The 19,398-nt window shown below is 52.1% G+C and overlaps 8 protein-coding genes across 8 annotated transcripts; 4 read left to right on the forward strand and 4 right to left on the reverse strand.

Moving 5' to 3' along the window:
* The first annotated feature begins 2 nt into the window (after positions 1–2).
* Positions 3–1,439, forward strand: BJX67DRAFT_290565 (acyl-CoA thioesterase). Its single transcript, XM_071026795.1, has 2 exons — positions 3–717; positions 785–1,439. The coding sequence occupies exons 1-2, from the start codon at positions 641–643 to the stop codon at positions 1,230–1,232; spliced, it is 525 nt and encodes a 174-aa protein (XP_070881702.1). The 5' UTR covers positions 3–640; the 3' UTR covers positions 1,233–1,439.
* BJX67DRAFT_290591 (uncharacterized protein) lies at positions 1,335–2,409 on the reverse strand. The gene has a single exon (XM_071026796.1). The coding sequence runs from the start codon at positions 2,136–2,138 to the stop codon at positions 1,647–1,649; it is 492 nt and encodes a 163-aa protein (XP_070881703.1). The 5' UTR covers positions 2,139–2,409; the 3' UTR covers positions 1,335–1,646.
* BJX67DRAFT_290485 (uncharacterized protein) lies at positions 2,410–3,706 on the forward strand. The gene has a single exon (XM_071026794.1). It carries the CDS (start codon positions 2,681–2,683, stop codon positions 3,449–3,451), a length of 771 nt encoding a protein of 256 aa, XP_070881704.1. The 5' UTR covers positions 2,410–2,680; the 3' UTR covers positions 3,452–3,706.
* On the reverse strand, positions 3,707–6,438 carry BJX67DRAFT_290484 (IlvD/Edd family dehydratase). Its single transcript, XM_071026793.1, has 3 exons — positions 5,444–6,438; positions 5,228–5,382; positions 3,707–5,177 (listed from the first exon to the last, which is right to left on the reverse strand). Exons 1-3 carry the CDS (start codon positions 6,026–6,028, stop codon positions 3,962–3,964), a joined length of 1,956 nt encoding a protein of 651 aa, XP_070881705.1. The 5' UTR covers positions 6,029–6,438; the 3' UTR covers positions 3,707–3,961.
* A 1,554-nt stretch (positions 6,439–7,992) lies between these two features.
* On the reverse strand, positions 7,993–9,708 carry BJX67DRAFT_290480 (putative DnaJ domain protein (Mas5)). The gene is made up of 6 exons (XM_071026792.1): positions 9,573–9,708; positions 9,491–9,517; positions 9,369–9,427; positions 8,871–9,306; positions 8,643–8,820; positions 7,993–8,594 (listed from the first exon to the last, which is right to left on the reverse strand). Coding segments are annotated over exons 1-6 (1,257 nt in total). The 5' UTR covers positions 9,574–9,708; the 3' UTR covers positions 7,993–8,038.
* Positions 9,709–9,747: 39 nt separating this feature from the next.
* BJX67DRAFT_365658 (glutamate--tRNA ligase MSE1) lies at positions 9,748–12,119 on the forward strand. Its single transcript, XM_071030285.1, has 7 exons — positions 9,748–10,112; positions 10,172–10,244; positions 10,302–10,339; positions 10,394–10,807; positions 10,864–11,121; positions 11,174–11,340; positions 11,390–12,119. The coding sequence occupies exons 1-7, from the start codon at positions 9,861–9,863 to the stop codon at positions 12,024–12,026; spliced, it is 1,839 nt and encodes a 612-aa protein (XP_070881707.1). The 5' UTR covers positions 9,748–9,860; the 3' UTR covers positions 12,027–12,119.
* Positions 12,120–12,244: 125 nt separating this feature from the next.
* Positions 12,245–14,657, reverse strand: BJX67DRAFT_385322 (Zn(II)2Cys6 transcription factor; the record flags this gene model as incomplete). Its single annotated transcript, XM_071033834.1, has 8 exons — positions 12,245–12,677; positions 12,750–12,985; positions 13,043–13,477; positions 13,541–13,836; positions 13,893–14,260; positions 14,322–14,434; positions 14,495–14,518; positions 14,589–14,657. 8 exons carry the CDS (start codon positions 14,655–14,657, stop codon positions 12,245–12,247), a joined length of 1,974 nt encoding a protein of 657 aa, XP_070881708.1.
* A 508-nt stretch (positions 14,658–15,165) lies between these two features.
* BJX67DRAFT_290778 (ABC transporter ATP-binding protein) lies at positions 15,166–19,398 on the forward strand. The gene is made up of 5 exons (XM_071026798.1): positions 15,166–16,117; positions 16,187–16,613; positions 16,663–16,815; positions 16,863–18,458; positions 18,522–19,398. Exons 1-5 carry the CDS (start codon positions 15,363–15,365, stop codon positions 19,209–19,211), a joined length of 3,621 nt encoding a protein of 1,206 aa, XP_070881709.1. The 5' UTR covers positions 15,166–15,362; the 3' UTR covers positions 19,212–19,398.

Consider the following 19,398-nt stretch of genomic DNA (forward strand, 5'->3'; position numbering starts at 1 on the left):
GTCAGCATATTTTCTCGAACGATTTTGAAATCTTCCGATGGAGATCACCCGAATGGCCGATCTGGGCAGGACTTTCTCAGAGACAGAGCGAGCAGTGCATCCCTCCACGATCTTTCCACCCACCCCACGATTCAACCAGGCCGCACTGGCAGATAACAACTTAATTCTGGTAACTCAGAACGATTAAATTATATCCATATCCGTTATCGTGATGAGGAGGCTCGTGTAGGTGTGGGTCTGCATTGGCTGACTCGAATGAATGGCGATGTATATATCTGAGGGAAGCCGCGGAATCCTCCAGCTGTCCTCGGCTTACCCGCGTACTTGGTTGCTTTATTTTTATTTTTGTTTCAAGAGTACCCTCAAGGATGAAAACTGTCGAGAAACTGAATCAGCATCGCGGGTCAGAATCTGAGTGCCGCAGCATGAAAGCACGGCAGCTGGACCTCGGCTCATTCCCACCAAGGACAATAATTGCAGCGCTCCCCGATACTCGCATCCCCACCCAACTTCTCCAGTCTCAACCTACAGCTCTCCTTGCAGTTGGGGGAATACTCAAAGAATACAAATCAGCAGAGAGGGAAGAAGTACAAGAAGTACACAACCTACCCACGAAGCGCCTCCTAAGAACCCAGTCACAATGCCCAAAGAAATCGACATCAAGCGCCGCCGCACCCGCAAGGACTACGTCTTCCACCAGACATACAGGTCACGATGGTAGTGTACCTGCTTCCCCTCCTAATTTGGGGTTTAGCATTTCTCACTAACATTCGGACAATCAAAGGTTCGACAACGACATGTACGCACACCTGAACAACACCGTCTACGCACAACTCTTCGACTCAATAATAAACCACTACCTGATCACGGACTGCGGCATGGATCCCTTCTCATACAGCAACAACACCTCCTCCACCTCCTCTACTCCAAAAAACACAATCAACCCGTCTGGCCAAGTCGCGATCCTGGTAAACTCCTACTGCGACTACTTCGCGTCCGTCTCGTACCCGGACGTCATTGACCTGGGCCTCCGGGTGAACAAGCTCGGCTCGACGAGCGTCACGTATGAAGTCGGTGTGTTTAAGCAGGGGGACGATGATGTCAAGGTTGTCGGGGGGTATACGCATGTGTGGTGTGAGAGGGAGAGTATGAGGCCTGCGAAGGCAGGAATGGAGAAGGGGATTCGGGCGGCGTTAGAGAGGTTGATTGTTAAGGAGGATTCGAAGATTTAGATTTCGAGGGTTGGTTGTGTATATAGAGTAGCGTCTATAGTTTACTCTCTGTTCTGGAATGGAGAGAAACGGATTCATGGTCTGGCTTATTATTCCTGAGACAAGGATTGTAGGTAAAATGGGGTTAAGCACAGGATGGCTAGGTAGATCATCGTATTAGGGCTCGTGGGGAATAAAACAAGAACATATCCAGCAACGCTAACGTCAAAGGACGCTTCTATCGCTTTTCTATCCCGAGAACAAACGCCGGAAAAATAGGAAAAAGCTACCGGAATCGTCACGGTCGTATTCGAACGAGAAATAAAAAATAGAAGAAGGAGCAAGTAGAATGGTTGCTAACGAGTCGGGTTTCCGCTGGGGTTCCGTGGATGCCGACACGTGCTGATCAAATCAATCGAAGTCGGAAGCTCCCATTCAATTGACTTTATCCGCAACGACGCTGATTCGGGAGACGTTCGAGCTCGGGGAGAACAAGACTTTCTGCATCTTCTTAGTCTCCAGATCCAAGTACCAACGCTGGTACGGGCCGGGAATAAATTTCCCCTTTGAATCCCATCCAGGGACATATGTGTATCCATCGTCAAGGAGGAAGAACAGGAGCTTCTCAGGCTTGCCTCCGTCGAGGACGACGGTATGCCATTGACATCGGTCGTCCATCTCGTCCTCAAATATGTATCGATGGAGGATGCGGCAGTATACGACGGGAACGGGAGCTTTCTCATAGCAGTCGCTGCCGTCCCTGCAAATGAGGTGCCATCCCTGAGTAGGGACGTATTTGTAGATGCCAGGGACTGGGGAATCCCAGTGCTCTTCTCTATGGATAGAACCCTGGATATGCTCTCCACGCTGGAACCAGTACGTGGGGCAGAAGACGTTTCGCAAACAGAGGAATAGGTTGGGCGCCATGGTGCGCAGGTAGGTCGCGTCAAAAGAGCTAGCAGTAGCTCTCAAATATAACGAGCTCTGAGCTAGAAAGGAGGCAAGTGGGTATCGTAGGTGCGTAACAAGAAACTAAACGCTCACTTTTCGGACCGCAAAATGAAAGGGAAAAAAAAGATAACAGCGAGAACGGATCTCAAACGGGGGTTATATGTCGATGTCCATCTTGAAAGATATGGAACGAAGGTCTTGATATCACGAGACAACAAGAGAAGATGTTTGACGGGACTCAGTTACCACACTGCAGTGGTCGCGGTACTCCCGGAAAGCGTTCGAGGTTTGGAGGTTGAATTGTTCGTCTGATTAGAAGTAAGGAAGTCGAGTCTTCAGCCAAAGAATCTGCTGTGAGACTGGAACGTTGCGGTGAGAAGCACGGGATATGAGGTGAGAGATCGAGACCGGGCCGAGAATACGGAGCTTTGGGTGAAAATCGGGACGAGAATGCTGAGAGGGATGTTCGAGTTCGGTCTTGATAATGGGCCTGTTGCACGAAGCCAATAGCAGAGGTGATGATGGGAAAGGAGGATGCAGGCAGTGCAGCAAGCCAACGACGCACGGCGCACAGGGATCCAGCCAGCTATTCTAGCTCGTCAGGGGCGCATGATAGCACTTGGGCAGCTGACTGGAGGAGGACAGAAACGAGCATGCTGGTGATCTTCCAGGAAAAAAGCAAGAACAGAGGAAAGAAAGAGGACGTCAGCCTTAAAAAGCAAGTTGGGAGCGGTCTGAGTCGTCTGAGTCTGGCCGCGTGTTGTGGTGGCTTTGGTGGCCAGGAAAATTTTGCTGGAAGCTCAAAGCGGCATCGAAGCATCGGCTCGGGAAGACCCATCGTCGCCCCCGCCGTCGAAAGAATCCAGGTCCATCAAATCATCAAATCATCTCATCGGATGAAACAACTTTTCCACAGGCGAGACCCACTGATCCACACACGGATATTATCTCTTGTTTCCGCTAGCATCTGTGCTGTGCCTGGGATGCCTGACCTGAGCTTAGAGACGCTGGAGGATCCTTTTGGCAGGCTGGTGCGACCGTCAACGCGACACGGACTCTTCCACCAACTCCGTTGCTTCCAATTTCTGATGCAACTTTCCTTGACGGGGAAAGGTCTCCCTGCATTTGGCTGCTCGTCGCGCTGTCTGACCGCAGCTGTCGCCATGTGCCCCTCGGCGTGGCTCGAATTGGCTGGCCAAGCCACAGACGACGGTTCCAGTCTCCTGGGATCAGAATGCTGGCTCAATCCTTTCGGCAGCCCGCGGTCGGAGCCAGAAAGCACGAGTTGAAAGAAGAACAGCCTCCATCCCTTACTCTCTTGGCGCGCTTTCATCCTGGAGGAAGGCGAATGTAATTGGCCCCTTCAGCTTCTCAGCTTTATCATGGCTCTGCAGTTCTCCATCCACGGCCACCGCTTGTCCTGCCCAGTCCGGTTTTTTCTCGGATCCCTCTCGACCTCTCGGGAACTAACTGATGGCTTGTGCATGGCTTTCTTGAACCATGGGAGGACGATCGTCTTCGACAGCTGGATGCGTCAATAATTCTGTTTTCACGACATCCGGATTTCCAGCCCGAAAGACAGCGAAACGACTGGACGGAGCACTGGCGACCGAGATCATCTCGCCTGCCTCCAATTTACAGGGAACATGAAGCTGCACAAAGTACTTCGGGCTGAGGGCGTGTTTGAATGCCTATCATAGTGGTAGATGCCTAACTTCGATGCACAACCATGCGATTGCATCAAAATCGCAGAGGACAAGCGACACCTGATTGAACCTGCCTTCCAGTGTCTCAATGACTCAGTGATTGTGACGGGGTGTCTCGTTTCGCTGAGCCAGTCGCTGATACTTGACCGCCTCCCGGAGGACCATCCCCTCGTTCAGCTGGCTGGTTTCCTTCCTGAAGAGTTCCTGCCATGGCGTCTGGCTCTCGGGAATACTGTAACCGCCGGTGGCTTCTAACCTGGCCCTTCTCTCATTCAATTCCTCCTCCGAGAGAAGAATATCCACGCGACGCTTGATGAGGTCGACACGGAGCCTGTCTCCGCTTTGGAGAAGTGCAAGATTGCCACCGGCTGCGGCTTCTGGACTTGCGTTGAGGATGGATGGTGACCCGGAAGTTCCCGATTGTCGACCATCCCCAATGCACGGCAGCGACTTGACCCCCTGTCGCAGTAGATGTCCAGGAGGGTGCATATTCACTACTTCTGCAGCTCCCGGATAACCGAGCGGACCAGCCCCGCGCATCACCAAGATACTTCCGTCATCAATGGAAGTGGAAGGATCTTCGAGCCTGCTGTGGTAATCCTCAGGTCCGTCAAACACTACGACTGCCCCTTCGAAGGCATCAGGATCGTCGGGATTCTCCAGGAACTTCTGTCGGAACTGCTCTGATATGACACAGGTCTTCATGATGGCTGACTGGAACAAGCTTCCTTGGAGGTGCACGAACCCCGCATCACTCATCATGGGCTCATTGTACGGCTTGATGACTCGGCGATCCCAAGTGTGTCTTCCCTTGACATTTTCCGTTACAGTATGCCCGTTGCAAGTGAGGGCGTTGGGGTGCAACTTGCCAGCATCCAACAACTCAGCCATGATAGCAGGGAGCCCACCAGCTCTATAGTACTCTTCACCCAGAAACTCCCCCGCTGGTTGCATGTTGAGCAGGAGCGGGATGTGGAACCCGAGCTGATCCCAGTCGTCTAACGAGATATCAACGCCCATGTGTTTTGCAATGGCATTAATGTGGATAGGGGCGTTGGTGCTTCCACCAATAGCAGTGTTGACAACAATGGCGTTTTCAAAAGCCTCACGCGTCATAATGTCACTCGGTTTCCGGTCGGATTCCACCATTTCGACGATCCGTAGTCCCGTTTGATATGCGCACTGAGCTCTTTCGCGATAAGGAGCGGGGATAGCAGCAGACCCTGGCAGCGCCATTCCGAGAGCTTCCGCTAGCGCATTCATTGTTGATGCAGTCCCCATCGTGTTACAGTGGCCTACTGATGGTGCACTAGGAGAATGTCAGCAACCACACCCGATAGTGTCCATCGTTCTGCATACCCTCGAGAGATGTAATCGACTAGTTCACTCTCATCAAACTTGCCCGCGGCATACATCTCTCTTCCGGTCCACACAACCATGCCAGAGCCCGCCAGTTCATTCTTCAAATACCCGTTGAGCATGGGGCCGACGTTCATGCAGATGGCGGGAATATTCTTTTGATGATTGTTATCAGGGACATGGCAAGGAGTACAGCGGATTGTTTGGAGTACTTACCATTGTGGCAGCAGCCATCAAACACGCTGGGGTTGTCTTGTCACAGCCAGTCAGAAGCACCACACCATCCAAAGGATAACCATGTAGGACCTCCACGAGACTAAGATAGGACAAGTTACGGTCGATACAAGCTGTTGGCCGCCTCGACGACTCCTGGATTGGATGCGTTGGAAATTCGAACGCAATCCCGCCGGCTGTTCTGATCCCCTCTCGTACCCGCTTCACCAGCTCCAGATGGTAACGATTACACGGGACGAGATCTGATCCCGTCTGCGCAATACCGATGATTGGCCTTCCAGCCATAAGTTCCTCTCTTGTGATGCCATAGTTGAGGTACCGCTCGATATAGAGAGCCGTCATCCCCGCATCTCCAGAATCGAACCAATTGGCCGATCGCAGTTTCCTCCTGCTGCCGGATGGACTGGTCAAGGAAGAGGTGTTCTTCGCTGATGCGCGTGCCCTTTCTAGCTCAATGGTTCGCTTCCGGAGGGCTTCCAGTTCCTTGTCCAGATCTTCGATGTTAACCGTTCCTTGACTTGGCCCCGCACTGCAGGCGCAGCCTTCACACTGCGATTTGCACGGCATGTTGGATAAAAATGCCGGAGAGGATAACCTATCTTTCTTTTAGCGTCCAATATCTTCAGATTACATACCCGCTCATCCCTGTAGGTGGTGTGCTACCTTATTTAAGGACTGTATGCCGGCTATTGTGGGGTTTCGATGCCGACAAAAAACGGCGAATGTCCGATGCGAAGAAAGCCGCGGTCCCGAGAATGTTCGCTTCTGTCGCCGAAAACCCAAGTCTGCAACCGGGGAGCAGGGCGATTTAAATAGCGGAACGCTGAGTGGCTACTTCATGCTCATTTACAGATCAGATCCCACTGTTTCCACACTTTCTCAGGTTAATCTCTGCTCGGGTTGGTGCAAAGAATCTGGGGCTCTGGGTCCGGTTCCAACCCCTACTGGCGGTTCACCCCCACGCTCTGCCTGGGCTCTGGAGAAAGCATGGGGGCCCATCCCACGCACTCACGTTTGTGTGTCTATCTCATCCCTTGCGACTCAGAGTCACACGGACCTCATATACGCAGTGAGCTGGGCTTCTCTGTTACCGGGAAGCGTTCGCGGTAATGCCGACCCCAACACTCTGGCCTTTTTTGGTTCATTGATTTTACTAGAAAAAGCAAATAACTAATGGATCAATCAACAGGCGCTTCGGATGGCAGTCGATCAGCTTGAAAGCATCTGGCTGAGAGGGCTGAAACAAAAGACCCTTCATTCGACATGGGGAAATTGTTTCGGGCACGACAGGAAAAAGTAACATACACCTCCTGGTGAGCTTCTCCCCACGCCTCCGGGCAAAGAAGCAAATCTCTAGAATCGTTGCCCTCGAAGCATGGTGGCTCGGTCAGTCAAGAGATCTGGCGTTCGCAATACCCTGTGTTGGCAACATATGAGCAGCTACGCCTGCGGTATTTTCGTCGCAGGTTTGGATGCTGCAGGTGGCTGAGTCTATCACCTGCCTTCTTTGGTCGACGGCAGTCAACATGGAACAAGGATTCAGTATCACTATTGATCTACTTGCTCCTCCCTGAATCACAAGCGAGTCCCTCCTGCTGGACAAACCAATCATTCGTCTTCCACTGCGCCCTTTAGCGGATTCAACCGCATAGTGAAATCCCGCAACGACGGCGGATCGATCTAGTGCATCTCCATGCAAGAGATATCTTCCCCACACAGATTCTCGACTCGGCACCAAAAGCAACGAAGCTCCGCGTCCTCAATGTCCTTCAAGTTTTCCGGTGAACTATCAAGCCAGACTGCAACAGTCGTTCCAGCGGGGATATACTTGTCGCAGACGGTGATCCCTTCCATCGTGACTGTTCCAGGATCAACCCAACAGAAGGATGAAGTCTCATTGCCTCTTTGATAGCAGCGCCAAGGTAGAGTAAATTTGCCGTCCGTCCCCGGTACGAGACCGGAGACCTAAGGTTGCCTCGATGATCCGCCTCGTCGAATTCCGAAATAGCCTTATCCCTGATCTCCGCTCTCGTTTCCATCTCCCAGAGACACCCATGGCGTCTTGCTTCCTCCAGAGCCACTGAAAGGAGTCTATCTGGACAATCTAACCAGGAACAGTTCTAGGTGCGACGTACACTTCCGATATGACCGAGCGTCTGCGTTACTTCCGACTACACATACCGTCGGCATGCGTAATCGAAACCTCAGGCCAATCCTTCAAGTGAGCACATGGCTGGCTATGCGTGCGTGCGCAATCAAGCGCTGCAGCTTCGTGAGGAGTTCCTGACCAAGTGCGGGGAAAACATTGATGACCCCGCACGCTGAGGGAGAGAGAGATAGCATCCTCTCGAGTAGCCCGAAAACAACAGTGAGGCAAGAGAGCCAGAGGACAGAGGGTCCGTGGGGAAGATTTCCATTCCATATCCATCCCCAAGTAACCAGTAACGCCTGTGATGCCAGAGAAGAGTGTGTAATGTGCATCTAAGATCTATCATCTCGTGAAACCCCGAACAAACACAACACTAGGGAAATGGTATCAGGTCCAGAGAAAGGAAAAAACAAATCATATCCTCATAATCACTGAGTTGCGCACTGCGCTGTTCCGCCCTCTTCATCATCATCTTCCCACGCGGTGCCTCCGGCGGGATCCTGTGAGCCAAAGTCCTCCGCGTTCCCCTTGGGATCGTACTCAACTTCGTCAATAGTGTCTGCTTGAATGCGGACGTCGGGTTTGGGTAGCATCTCCTTAAGCCTTTCCAAGACAGCGGCGCTCGGCTTCCACTGCTCGTCGGGGAATTTGACGTTGACGATGAGATACAGGTCGCCGCGGGCGTCGGAGCGCTTGATCGGCATCCCCTCGCCTGGTACCTTAAGGACCTGTCCAGGCGATAGCACATGCCCTGCTGCCTTGGGGTGTTGAAGCTCGATGCCCCGACCGTCGAGGTGTTTGATCACTACGCGAGAGAAGCCCGTCAACGATTCGGCTAACGTGACGTCGATCGTCGCCATCAAGTCCGCTCCAGCTCGCTTGAAAATGTCGTGCTCCTCCTCTACTATGTGGAAGATGATATCACCCGGCTCTTGACCAGGTACCTGGTCTGCCTCGCCCTCGAGCACAATGCGATCGCCGTCCCTGGAGAGAGTTAGCTTGTTTCATGATACATAACTGAGCTGCACTCACTTTGCTCCGCGGGGGATGTAAATCTCCAACATCTTCTTTTCTTCATTTGTCTTCTTGCCCTTGCACTTCTTGCATTTATCCTTGGCAGCGAAGAACTGACCGTCGCCATTGCACGTTGAGCAGACGACAGTAGACTGAGTCAAGAATTGGCCCATGCGAGTCAGAACTTCCTTAAATCCTGTACGGTGTAAGCCCAGCACTCGTTTCTTCTGAACTCTGAAAGCATACCTTGTCCATCACACGTCGAGCATTTCTTCGCTGTCGCCCTCTCCTTCCCACCCTTGCCCTTGCAAAGACTGCATATCACATTCTTCGTGCTCGCAAACCTAACAGTCTTGCCCTTATACAAATCCTCCAACTTGACTTCATACTTTTGCTCCTCATTCGGGCTCGCTCGCCGCCTCGCTTGGCCACCCATACCTGGCATCCCTCCTCCCATCCCTCCCATCCCAAACATTTGCGCAAGAATATCATCGAGATCCGGCCCCCCGCTCATTCCCGGCTCACCAGAGCCGTTAAAGGCACCCATGCCATGTGTATCGTACAGCTGCCGCTTCTCGTCGTCGAAGAGGATATCGTAGGCTTGCTGGACGGCCTTGAACCGGACCTCTGCGGTTTCTCGCTCCGCTTCGGGGACTTTATCGGGGTGACTCGCTAGAGCTGCCTGTTGGTTAGAGCATTAGTAAACGCGCCGTCGAGTGCGAGAGCTCCAGAGTATCGGCGTACTTTGCGGTAGGCTTTTCGGATATCATCTTTGCTTGCGTCACGGGGGACTTGCAGGACCTCTGGATTCGGACGCCCCATTAGTCACATCAAAGCTGAAAGCTATATCTGAAAGGGATAAATACCATAGAGGTCACCAACTGCTTCAGACACTGGAGCTTCAGTCAGCGGGTCGTGCGAAAGCTTCCTGGGAGAGCGGAATCATACTAGATGGGAAGGCAGAAAGTCTCGATTTAAGCAACTCAGGGGTATCTACTGGCAGATATAACAAGAAACGGAGAAAGAATAGCGAGAAAACAGCGATCGTTGAAGGTGTTGACGGAGAAATCGATTGCTTTGAATCAACCGCCCGAAAATTCAGTCCTTTTTTCTTTGCCGCAGGACTTCCTCGCCGCCTCCGCTCCTCCGCAAAGCATTTCCCCTTTGGCAGTCGCTCCTCCGTCCACGGTTCTCTTCCATGCCCTTATATGGTTATTTACCTTCCCTGTCTCTGCTATGAGGAGCCTCCGGCCCGGGATTCTCGCCCGCCGGTCGTGGGTTTGCATGCAATGCCGCCGAGCCAGCTCGTCACCCGCTGCGTCACATAACCCGAAGACGAGACTCCCCGATTTCCCAGCCAGGACTCGTTTCGCGCCGTCGCCGACCGGATACCTTCATCTTGGGTCCCTCCGTACTGCATTATTCAATTATCTGTTAGCGAAGCGGACCGGCGGGCAGTTCCTACTGCGAATTGAGGATACAGACCAGGTGCAACCGCAGTCGACTCGACAGTTTGCTGAAGGCGCAGGCGCTGATGATTGGTTTAGAAACGGACAATTCCGGGCGCAGAACAGAGGCTGTATGATGATCTTCGGTGGGCTGGGCTACAATGGGATGAAGGTTCGGACGATGTGGGCTTGTCGCGCTACATGGGTTGCTGACCTTGGGAACTCTTAGGTCCGGTTGTTGGAGGTCCTTACGGTCCGTATAGACAGGTGAGAATGCTTGGAACTTTACTACAAGCTCAGGGCTGAATGATGATTGCGTAGTCCGAACGAACCGCGACCTATCGCTGCCACGCCCATGATCTAATCCACGACGGCCACGCATACCGATGCTTCTGCTCCGCGGACCGCCTTGACACCCTCGCAAGACATCGAAGCCAGGCGGGTCTTCCTCCGGGATATGATAGGAAGTGCGCGGATATACCAGCGGAGGAGTCGGAACACAGGGCAGCCAAAGGGGAATCGCACGTTGTTCGACTGAGGGTTGAGGACTATCCCACGTTCGAGGATCTTGTTTACGGCAAAACGGGACAGAATCGCTCATCCAATAAGCTGGATCTGATTGAGCGTGTGTACGATGACCCGATTTTGCTCAAGTCCGACGGGCATCCGACCTACCATTTGGCGAATGTTGTGGATGACCACCTCATGGAGATTACGCATGTCATTCGAGGCACAGTAAGAGCGCAAACCATAGAGCTTGAACAATGGGCTACTGACGTAATGCGTACCAGGAATGGATGGCATCAACTCCTCTACATGTCGCACTATACAATGCATTCAAGTGGACGCCACCCCGTTTCGGCCATGTACCACTGCTGGTCGATAAATCTGGCCAAAAGCTTAGCAAGCGCAACGCCGATATCGACTTGACATTCTTCAGGGATAAGCAGGGGGTATTTCCAGCTAGTCTTGTTAACTTTGCTGCCCTCCTGGGGTGGTCCCATACCAAAAAGTCCGATGTCTTTAGCCTGGATGAACTAGCACACATTGTACGTTTCCCACCCGGCAACTCCCAAGTCCACAAGCTCACTTTTGCTCTAGTTCAACCTTAAAATCACCCGCGGGAATACCGTTGTGGCCTTTGAGAAGCTCTGGTTCTTGCAAAAGGCCCATGCCCAGCGTTTTGCTGCAAATGGTGGCCCCGAGTTCGACGATATGGTCTCGAGCGTTTCAAATGTAGTAGAGTCCACTACTACCCCAGAGCAGCTGTATGTAACCTCTCTCATACCATGAAGCTTTATTTTTAATATGCACCAGATCCCGAATGATACAACCCCGCACCCTCCCCGAACTCATCACTCCCCTCCTTCAAGCAGACGCCAAATCGTTCACCAACGCCACGGAGTTTGTAAACCGCAACGCCACCTTTTTCACAACCACTCTCGAGCGGCCCCCCTACACACCTACCAACCAAGCCCAAGCCGCAACGCCCGCATTCCCAATCTCATCCCTCCACACAGCCGCAGCAACGCTCTGTCTCGTCCCAGAACCCCACTGGACCATAGGCACCCACAGAGACAACATCAAATACTACGACGGCGCAAGCGTAGTCTTAGAACTGAACCCAGATGCCGTGGACCAAAATTCGGATCCTGAAAAGACGCGCGTCAACGCGGATAAAACGTTCAAGAAGGAGCTATATCATTATCTCCGCTGGGCATTGTCGGCCGGTGCACCGGGTCCAGGGATCCCAGAGACCATGGTGATTCTTGGAAGGGAGGAGACCTTGAGACGGATACGAGAGGCGAGGGAGTTGACCGCTGACAAGAGGGAAAGTAATCCGGTGACTGCGAGACGGGCGAGGGAGAGGTCGAAGCCACAGAGTTCGCCATCGCAGTCGCAGTCGAAGGGGCAGGATCGTTCGTGGATGGGAACTCTAGCTCCGCGGGCGTAGGGGTTGAGTTGAACTTTGTACTATACTTCACCATCTTGAAGCGTCTTGCTACAAATGTACAATATCAACACACTAGAAGTACGATATCAACAAATATGTATTGTGAAAGATCATCGTGGGCTATACACAAAGCCTCCAATAATCTCGATGCTCCAAAATCATGGGTATATAACTAGTAACCCTGTTACCGGACCTAGAAACGAACCACCGTCACGGGATCATCCCATTCCCATTCCCAAAAAGTCCACCGAAGGCGGCTGCCCAATCGCCCAGCTCCCCAAAATGGCGGACATATCCTCCGCCTCGGAGTAAGTAAACTGATCGAGCATATCCACCTCGGCCGTGAAGTAATCCTGCAGCGAGCCTGGATCAAAAAGCGACGTTTGCCCGGTGTCATTTAGTAGGAGCAGGGAGTCGTCCTGACTATTGTAAGTGCCTAGGAAGGAGGTGCGGGATTCAACGAGCCCGCGTGCGACACGAGCGAAGATGGTGCAGATTTGGTAGAGGCGGGCTGAGGCCTTGGAGGTGTCTTTTATCGGGTAGAGGGTGCGCACGATGTCTTCGAGGAGTTGTATGTCTTCGAGACTGCTGGCGGCTATGGCGTGGAGGAAGATGACGATGAAGGGGGTGAATGAGGAGTAGAGCATTATCCTTGTTGGGAAAGTATCTTGTTAGCCCGGGATACGTGTGTGGATTGCAGATGAGAAGGAAGCAAATGCTTACCAGTTTGCATAGTCCCGGATAGAAACGATGGTCGATTCGCAGTACATCGGGAAGGAGCGGAGGTGGCTCTGTAATGCGCAGCGTGCAGCTTTGAAGCATTGCGAGTTTATCTCTGGGTTGGTCGTTGATGTGGACAGTCCCCGGAGTAGCGACGTAAGGACGGAGTAGTAGATAATGTCCCAGGCAGGCTTGGACAGCTCGACGAGTTCGGGGGCGCCTACGTGGCTCCAATCTATCTTTACAGCTGTTAGTTGCGAAGATGTAAGGTCCGCTACAGCGCCGTGCAGCCATACCTGGTCCATCGCGCGACGCCACTGGTGCAGCTCTTCGGCGAGGCTTTCGATATTTTGGGCGCGGACTTCTGGGGCAAATTTCAGAGCGGCTGCCGAGTACACACGGTCATATATCTGGCCCTGTAGGCGTGCAAATGTAAGATACTTAACAAAACCTTCATCCCAAGCCCGTTTATTGATATCCTCCGAGTACTTAGGATAGGGGGCGTCGATATCGTAATCTTGTATACATGATGCGCGTCCCAGGAGAAGAGACATGTTCTTGTCGAGCATATACACAGTCCAAAATAACCTGTTCATATTGGACGCCATGTCGGGCTTTTGATTCTGGTACGTAACGGCGCGGTGATAGCCGAGCAGAAGGCAATGCCTAGCAGCCACTGAGATAAACGTTGTTGATAATAGGGCGTTGGCTTCGTCTTGCGCCTTGATCACCTAGAAGAATGACAAGGTCAGTATATCCCGGCTACCATCTAGCTTTGAATCACTGGCACTTACTGCTAACAATACGGATAGGATATTTTCAAAGCTAGGTACCGCAAGTATTTCATACGTTTCGATGCCAGCATTGAAGTTTTTCTCGCAAGTTGGTAAGTGCGCGGAAAAGTCATACTTTTCCGTTAATGGATCCTTCATTCCGATGAATTCTTTGAACAGGGACAAGAGGATCCCATGAGCCGCGGTAAAATGGCCGATTGACACCGGCTCTGTGGGAAAGTAGACCTTTCGAAACAGGTCCTCGACCAGGGATAGATCATTTATTGGGTTAGATACCAAGAACAACGGTGTGCGTTCTGCGAAAATTAACCGTCTCAGGGCTCCTGATCAAGAGAGCAAGGAACGGACATACCCTTGAAGGATCGCACAATGTCCGCAACAAGACCGGACGGCACCAGTGTCATTGGAGGCATAGATCGTAGGGCATCATTCTGCGAGAATTGAAAGTCATCCAAAGTGCTAGAGGGTTGAAGCAGCGACTTCAGATCATCGAGAGACGCAGTCAGATTCTCCTCCTCTCCCGTGCCTTGGGAGAATGCCGTCATCTGAGCTACTCCCGCCGCCTCCACAGATTGATTATTGAAAGAAGACGCTCCCTCAAACAGCCGAGTAGGGCGCGAGCCGGTGGTGAGGCGCTCCGGTGTTGTGTGTCGACTCTGGGGGGTTAACTGGGCCTCAACTCGACTGAGACGCTCATCCAGGCGACCAATCAGTCCCTCCCTGTGGACATCAGCTCAGCTTCTCGTACTACAGCACCGAAGGTTGTTCGATGCACACGTACAGGCGCGCTACTTTGTCAGGCTTTGGACGACTGTCCGTCTGGGCCCCAGCCTGCTGGCATACTATACCTGCCGTTCGGCAATTCGCGCAGGGAACGGAACGATCACAGCGGACCTAGAGGCCTCGCGATTAGACCTGATAGCTACCAGTCAGTACTAGGCTCCGACAGCCAACCTTGCGAACGCGACACGCCTCGCACTCAAGAGCTTGTTAGCAAGACAGTCGTACAGAGTAAAGCTATACGTCGGACAAGGTTATGACGGCTTACCGCTTTGGGAATGGATGACAGGCGACTGCGCCTGTCCTGGATGGTCTCTTCACTCCCACGCTCAGACATGCCGACGTCAATTCCACCGTGCGGGACAGAGACCATGGATGGCAGAGGAAGAAGGGAGAGAGGCTCGCGGTGATGCTTCACGGGGTGCCACGGGACCCCGCGTCCACGGACCCCGACCGCCCGGCCACAGTAATCCGCGCTAACCCAATTCTGAAAGGTAAGAAAGGCAAGATCGCCGCACGGAAGCTCGTCAGATTACGGGGAATGTCAAAACGAAGCAGCCTCTCTCTTCCACCCACATTTCCTGCGTCGCCGTTGGTCCAACGGGTTCTTTTGACTCACCAGGTGGGTCGGCGCCAGATGAAGCCTGATATGGTCAAGCCTTGGCGATCACCCATGGCTTTCTCTTTCTCCGTCTTCGAGCTATCCAGATCATATATCTGTCCAGGCAGTCCCCGGCCATGGGGCTGCCATCCGTATCTGCTCAATCCACTTCGCGTTTTGTGGAAGGATAGCTCATTGTCTTCTGATGGAGCGAACAAGTGACAAGACCGACAAGGATGACACTGTTGACGCCCAATCAAAAGAGAAGGCTGGACTCAACCATTTCTTGGTATGCGCGTCACCCCCCATGTTGCTGAGCGGATCGTGAGTGAATCTGATGCGGGGCAATAGAGAATATTTCACTATGCCGATGGCTTCAGCTGGTTCCTATACATCCTCGCATTTACCTCCGCTATTGGGAGCGGGGCTGCTCTGCCATTGATGACCATAGTGTTCGGCCAGTTTGCTACCAAGTTTGCCGATTTCGCTGGGGGTTCGACAGACCCAAGTGATTTTGAGGGTATCGTAAACGAATTCGTTCTATGGTTCATCTATCTGTTTGTTGGGAGATTCGTCGTCACCCTAACTGCGACACTATCAATTACGGTAGCCGGCATTCGCACAACCAGGGCCCTCAGACAGGCTTATTTCGAGCACCTTCTTCGAACAGAGATCTGGTATTATGACACAGCAGAAGATAGCTCTCCCGCCGTGCAGATTGGCACAAACGCCACTCGCATTAACCAGGGAATCGCGGAGAAACTGGTTCTCAGCATCCAAGGCCTGTCCATGTTCTTCGCAGCCTTTATCGTGGCAATCGCACTGCAATGGAAATTGGCATTGATCACCTTGAGCGTCGTACCAGCCATGTTCGTTGCGATTGGGGTCTGCATCGCCATTGACGCTCCCATTGAAGCGAACATTGCCCGTATCTACTCCAATGGAGCTTCTCTAGCCCAAGAGGCTCTCTCGTCCATCAAAACCGTTCATGCATTCTCAGCCCAGGAGGGGATGATTCAAAAATATGACGAATACCTGGCGGAAGCCCACGAATACGGAAAGAAAAAGACAATACCTTACGGGATAATGTCTGGGTTGATTTATTTCTGCATATTCGCGGGGAATGCTTTGGCATTCTGGCAAGGCTACCGCATGTTCTTAAGCGGAGAGATCAGCTCAGTAGGCGACGTCTTCACGTATGCCGAAAACCCTCTCACCCTTCGGAAGGATGATCATCTTTGCTAATCTTGATACACTGCAACTAGGGTTGTTATGTGTACGGTTATTGCATCTACTTCTCTCAATATATTTTTCCCTCAGATACCCGCTATTTCTGGTGCAATGGCCGCGGCATCAGAATTTTTCCGAATCATGGATAAGCCCTCCGAGTTGGATCCTCTCTCTGACGAGGGGTTGAAGCCCACCGAGTGCGTTGGGGCTATCGAGGTAGAGAGCGTCAAGTTCGCCTATCCCTCTCGTCCGACGGCCCAAGTATTGCAAGATTTCACTCTCTCAATTCCAGCGGGGAAAACCACGGCATTAGTTGGCGCCAGCGGATCGGGTAAAAGCACCCTGGTTGGTCTGCTAGAGCGTTGGTATGAACCCACCGGCGGCTGCATATCCGTCGATGGTACAGATATCACCAGACTAAATACGCGGTGGCTCCGTAGCCAAATCTCCTTAGTCCAACAGGTATGATCATAGCATCCGACCACTCCGTGATGCCTCTAACCTCATTCAGGAGCCAGTCTTGTTCCAGGGCACTGTTTTCCAAAATGTCGCCAAAGGGTTCCTCGAGACTCAGAAGGCATTGCCTTATGATGAGCAGTTACATCTAGTGCAAGAGGCATGCAAGTCCAGCTACGCTCATGATTTTATCCTGGCCCTCCCCGAGGTAAGAGCACTAGCTTACTATGTGTAGCTACCACTCACGTCTTTCAGGGCTATTCCACATATCTCGGTGAACGGGGTGGCACACTGAGCGGAGGGCAGAAGCAGCGTGTTGCGATCGCACGCAGCATCGTGTCCAACCCCAAGATCCTACTACTCGACGAAGCCACAAGCGCTTTGGATCCCCAGGCCGAGCGTGTGGTTCAAGAAGCTCTGAACCATGTATCCAGCAGTCGAACAACCATCATGATCGCACACCGTCTTTCAACTGTCAAAAATGCGGACAACATCGCTGTCATTTCCAGTGGAAAGGTAGTAGAGCAAGGGACACATGAAGAGCTGATTGCTCAGCAAGGAAACTATGCGGCACTTGTCAAGGCCCAGGACCTACACAGCAGCTTCGCACAGTCCCAAGAAAAGCCCTTGGCCGACGAGCTGAAAGACATCGATATCTCGGATGAGCACCTCCTAGCTAACTCTAACACTCTCATCACGAATGAGAAGCAGCAGCCCGGGGACAACCATGGTTCTGATCCCGCTAAAAAGCGCTCGATCTGGGAAATGCTGTTCCTCATTTTGCGAGAACAACATTCCATTTACCCTCACCTCGGCGTTATTGCTTTCGGTTGCCTCCTTGCAGCTGCAACACACCCCGCTCAAGCCATACTGTTCTCCAAGCTAATCAACATTTTCACTCCGAACAGAGACCCGGATTCAGCTTCAGCCAACTTCTACGCGCTGATGTTCTTCGTGATTGCTCTCGGTAACCTTGTGGCATATGCTATCGTGGGAGGTGTATGCACAGTTGTTTCCCAGATAGTCACGCACAACTACAGATCAGAACTCTTCAAGAGAATCATTAATATGGACATCGAATTCTTTGACCAGAAAGAGAACACATCTGGGGCTCTAGCATCGAATTTGTTGACGGTGCCGAACAATCTCCAGGAGCTCATTTCTATCAACATATTCGTCCTCCTCATTCTCGTCATTAGCTTGGTAGCAAGCTGTTGTCTCGCTCTCGGTTATGGATGGAAACTGGCCCTGGTGATGATATTTGCCGGAGTTCCCGTACTTCTCGGAGCCGCCTTCATTCAGCTGCGTCTCGAAGCTAGCATGAACGACACTAACGAGACACGGTTTTCTGATAGCGCCAGCCTCGCTGTGGAAGCTGTTGGCGCTTTGCGGACCGTTTCTTCGCTTACTCTTGAATCAGACTTGCTGATCGAGTACGCGCAGAATCTTCGTGGGATACTCCGCCGCTCTGCGAAGACAATGGTAATATCTATGATCGTGCACGCACTGGCGCAATCCGTCGATTTCCTAGTCATGGCCCTGGGGTTTTGGTACGGCTCACGCCTCATGGCATCTTTAGAGTATACCACGGAACAGTTCTTTGTGATTTTCATGAGTGTTCTTCTTGCAGGCCAGGGAGCAGCTCAGTTTTTGGCTGGTGCAGGCAGTATCACTCGCGCGAAAAGCGCAGGAACCTTCCTTCTGGGTCTTAGGGACAGGATACCGCGAATTCGTGAAACGAAAGAAAACTTGAATAAAGACCCGGGCGGGCACGAGGGTGTTACTCTAGATAGAGTCGAGTTTACCTACCCAGGTCGTGCATCTCTAGTGATCCGAGGGGTATCAATGAAGGTAAGAGCAACAGTCCTTTCTGGTACAATTATACCCACAAGGCAATCTAACCACCCATATCAGATCCCTTCGGGCAAATTCGCAGCATTCGTCGGACACAGCGGCTGCGGAAAGTCTACCCTCATCTCCTTACTCGAAAGGTACTACGACCCTACATCTGGCGAAATCCGCCTCGGCGACGAAAATATCCAAAACTTCTCGCCTAAGCGCTACCGAGCCCAATTATCCCTCGTCCAACAGGAACCAGTTCTATTCCAAGGAACAGTCACAGAAAACATCTCACTTGGCGCTCTAGACGAACCCACAGAAGACGAAATCCACGAAGCCGCCAAACAAGCCAACGTCTATGACTTCATCATTTCCCTTCCCCAGGGCTTCAACACCCCAGCTGGAAAGCAAGGAACATCTTTCTCAGGCGGCCAACGCCAACGAATTGCTCTCGCGCGAGCCCTCATCCGACGACCTAGGGTTCTTCTCCTGGATGAGGCAACCTCAGCCCTCGATACACAGTCCGAACGCCTCGTCCAAGCGGCACTAGATAAGGTCGGCAAAATGGACGGCCGGACAACTATCGCCGTCGCGCATCGGTTGTCAACCATCCGTGATGCAGACATAATTTACGTTTTTAGAGATGGGAAAGTTATCGAAGTAGGTAGTCATACGGAGCTGCAACAGCAGAGAGGCGTTTATCATCAGATGTGTTTGGCGCAGTCGCTAGATAAATCCGTGGAAAGGGAGGAAGGTTCCAGCTAGGATTATGTTATCTCCACTGAATTGTACGATATAGCTATTATTCTTAGATTCTGTATAATATTTTAATGTATCACCCCTCTTTCACCCATCGAGGAAAAATATGACCCTTGCGCCTTGTGGGCCATCAAGCTGTGATTTGCAAGGTTTACATTCTACTCCCAACACTATATAGTATGCCTGCAACGAG

This window comes from Aspergillus lucknowensis (genome assembly GCF_044049455.1).
Source record: "Aspergillus lucknowensis strain CBS 449.75 chromosome Unknown BJX67scaffold_62, whole genome shotgun sequence".
NCBI classification, from domain to species: Eukaryota; Fungi; Ascomycota; class Eurotiomycetes; order Eurotiales; family Aspergillaceae; genus Aspergillus; species Aspergillus lucknowensis.

What these genes read in the sequence shown, in the direction of transcription:
- BJX67DRAFT_290480 (XM_071026792.1), bottom strand. An exon ending in AGCAGTTGGTGACCTCTATG is followed by an intron (nt 9,428 to 9,490) that starts GTATTTATCCCT and finishes GTCCGAATCCAG; the next exon opens with AGGTCCTGCAAGTCCCCCGT. An exon ending in TCCGAAAAGCCTACCGCAAA is followed by an intron (nt 9,307 to 9,368) that starts GTACGCCGATAC and finishes TCTAACCAACAG; the next exon opens with GCAGCTCTAGCGAGTCACCC.
- BJX67DRAFT_290591 (XM_071026796.1), bottom strand. Translation starts at nt 2,138, where the DNA reads ATGGCGCCCAACCTATTCCTCTGTTTGCGAAACGTCTTCTGCCCCACG.
- BJX67DRAFT_365658 (XM_071030285.1), top strand. Translation starts at nt 9,861, where the DNA reads ATGAGGAGCCTCCGGCCCGGGATTCTCGCCCGCCGGTCGTGGGTTTGC. An exon ending in GAATTGAGGATACAGACCAG is followed by an intron (nt 10,113 to 10,171) that starts GTGCAACCGCAG and finishes TGATTGGTTTAG; the next exon opens with AAACGGACAATTCCGGGCGC. An exon ending in CGCATGTCATTCGAGGCACA is followed by an intron (nt 10,808 to 10,863) that starts GTAAGAGCGCAA and finishes AATGCGTACCAG; the next exon opens with GAATGGATGGCATCAACTCC.
- BJX67DRAFT_290485 (XM_071026794.1), top strand. Translation starts at nt 2,681, where the DNA reads ATGATGGGAAAGGAGGATGCAGGCAGTGCAGCAAGCCAACGACGCACG.
- BJX67DRAFT_290484 (XM_071026793.1), bottom strand. Translation starts at nt 6,028, where the DNA reads ATGCCGTGCAAATCGCAGTGTGAAGGCTGCGCCTGCAGTGCGGGGCCA. An exon ending in TGATGGCTGCTGCCACAATG is followed by an intron (nt 5,383 to 5,443) that starts GTAAGTACTCCA and finishes AATCATCAAAAG; the next exon opens with AATATTCCCGCCATCTGCAT. An exon ending in GTCGATTACATCTCTCGAGG is followed by an intron (nt 5,178 to 5,227) that starts GTATGCAGAACG and finishes ACATTCTCCTAG; the next exon opens with TGCACCATCAGTAGGCCACT.
- BJX67DRAFT_290778 (XM_071026798.1), top strand. Translation starts at nt 15,363, where the DNA reads ATGACCATAGTGTTCGGCCAGTTTGCTACCAAGTTTGCCGATTTCGCT. An exon ending in TCAGTAGGCGACGTCTTCAC is followed by an intron (nt 16,118 to 16,186) that starts GTATGCCGAAAA and finishes CACTGCAACTAG; the next exon opens with GGTTGTTATGTGTACGGTTA. An exon ending in TTATCCTGGCCCTCCCCGAG is followed by an intron (nt 16,816 to 16,862) that starts GTAAGAGCACTA and finishes CACGTCTTTCAG; the next exon opens with GGCTATTCCACATATCTCGG.
- BJX67DRAFT_290565 (XM_071026795.1), top strand. Translation starts at nt 641, where the DNA reads ATGCCCAAAGAAATCGACATCAAGCGCCGCCGCACCCGCAAGGACTAC. An exon ending in CAGACATACAGGTCACGATG is followed by an intron (nt 718 to 784) that starts GTAGTGTACCTG and finishes GGACAATCAAAG; the next exon opens with GTTCGACAACGACATGTACG.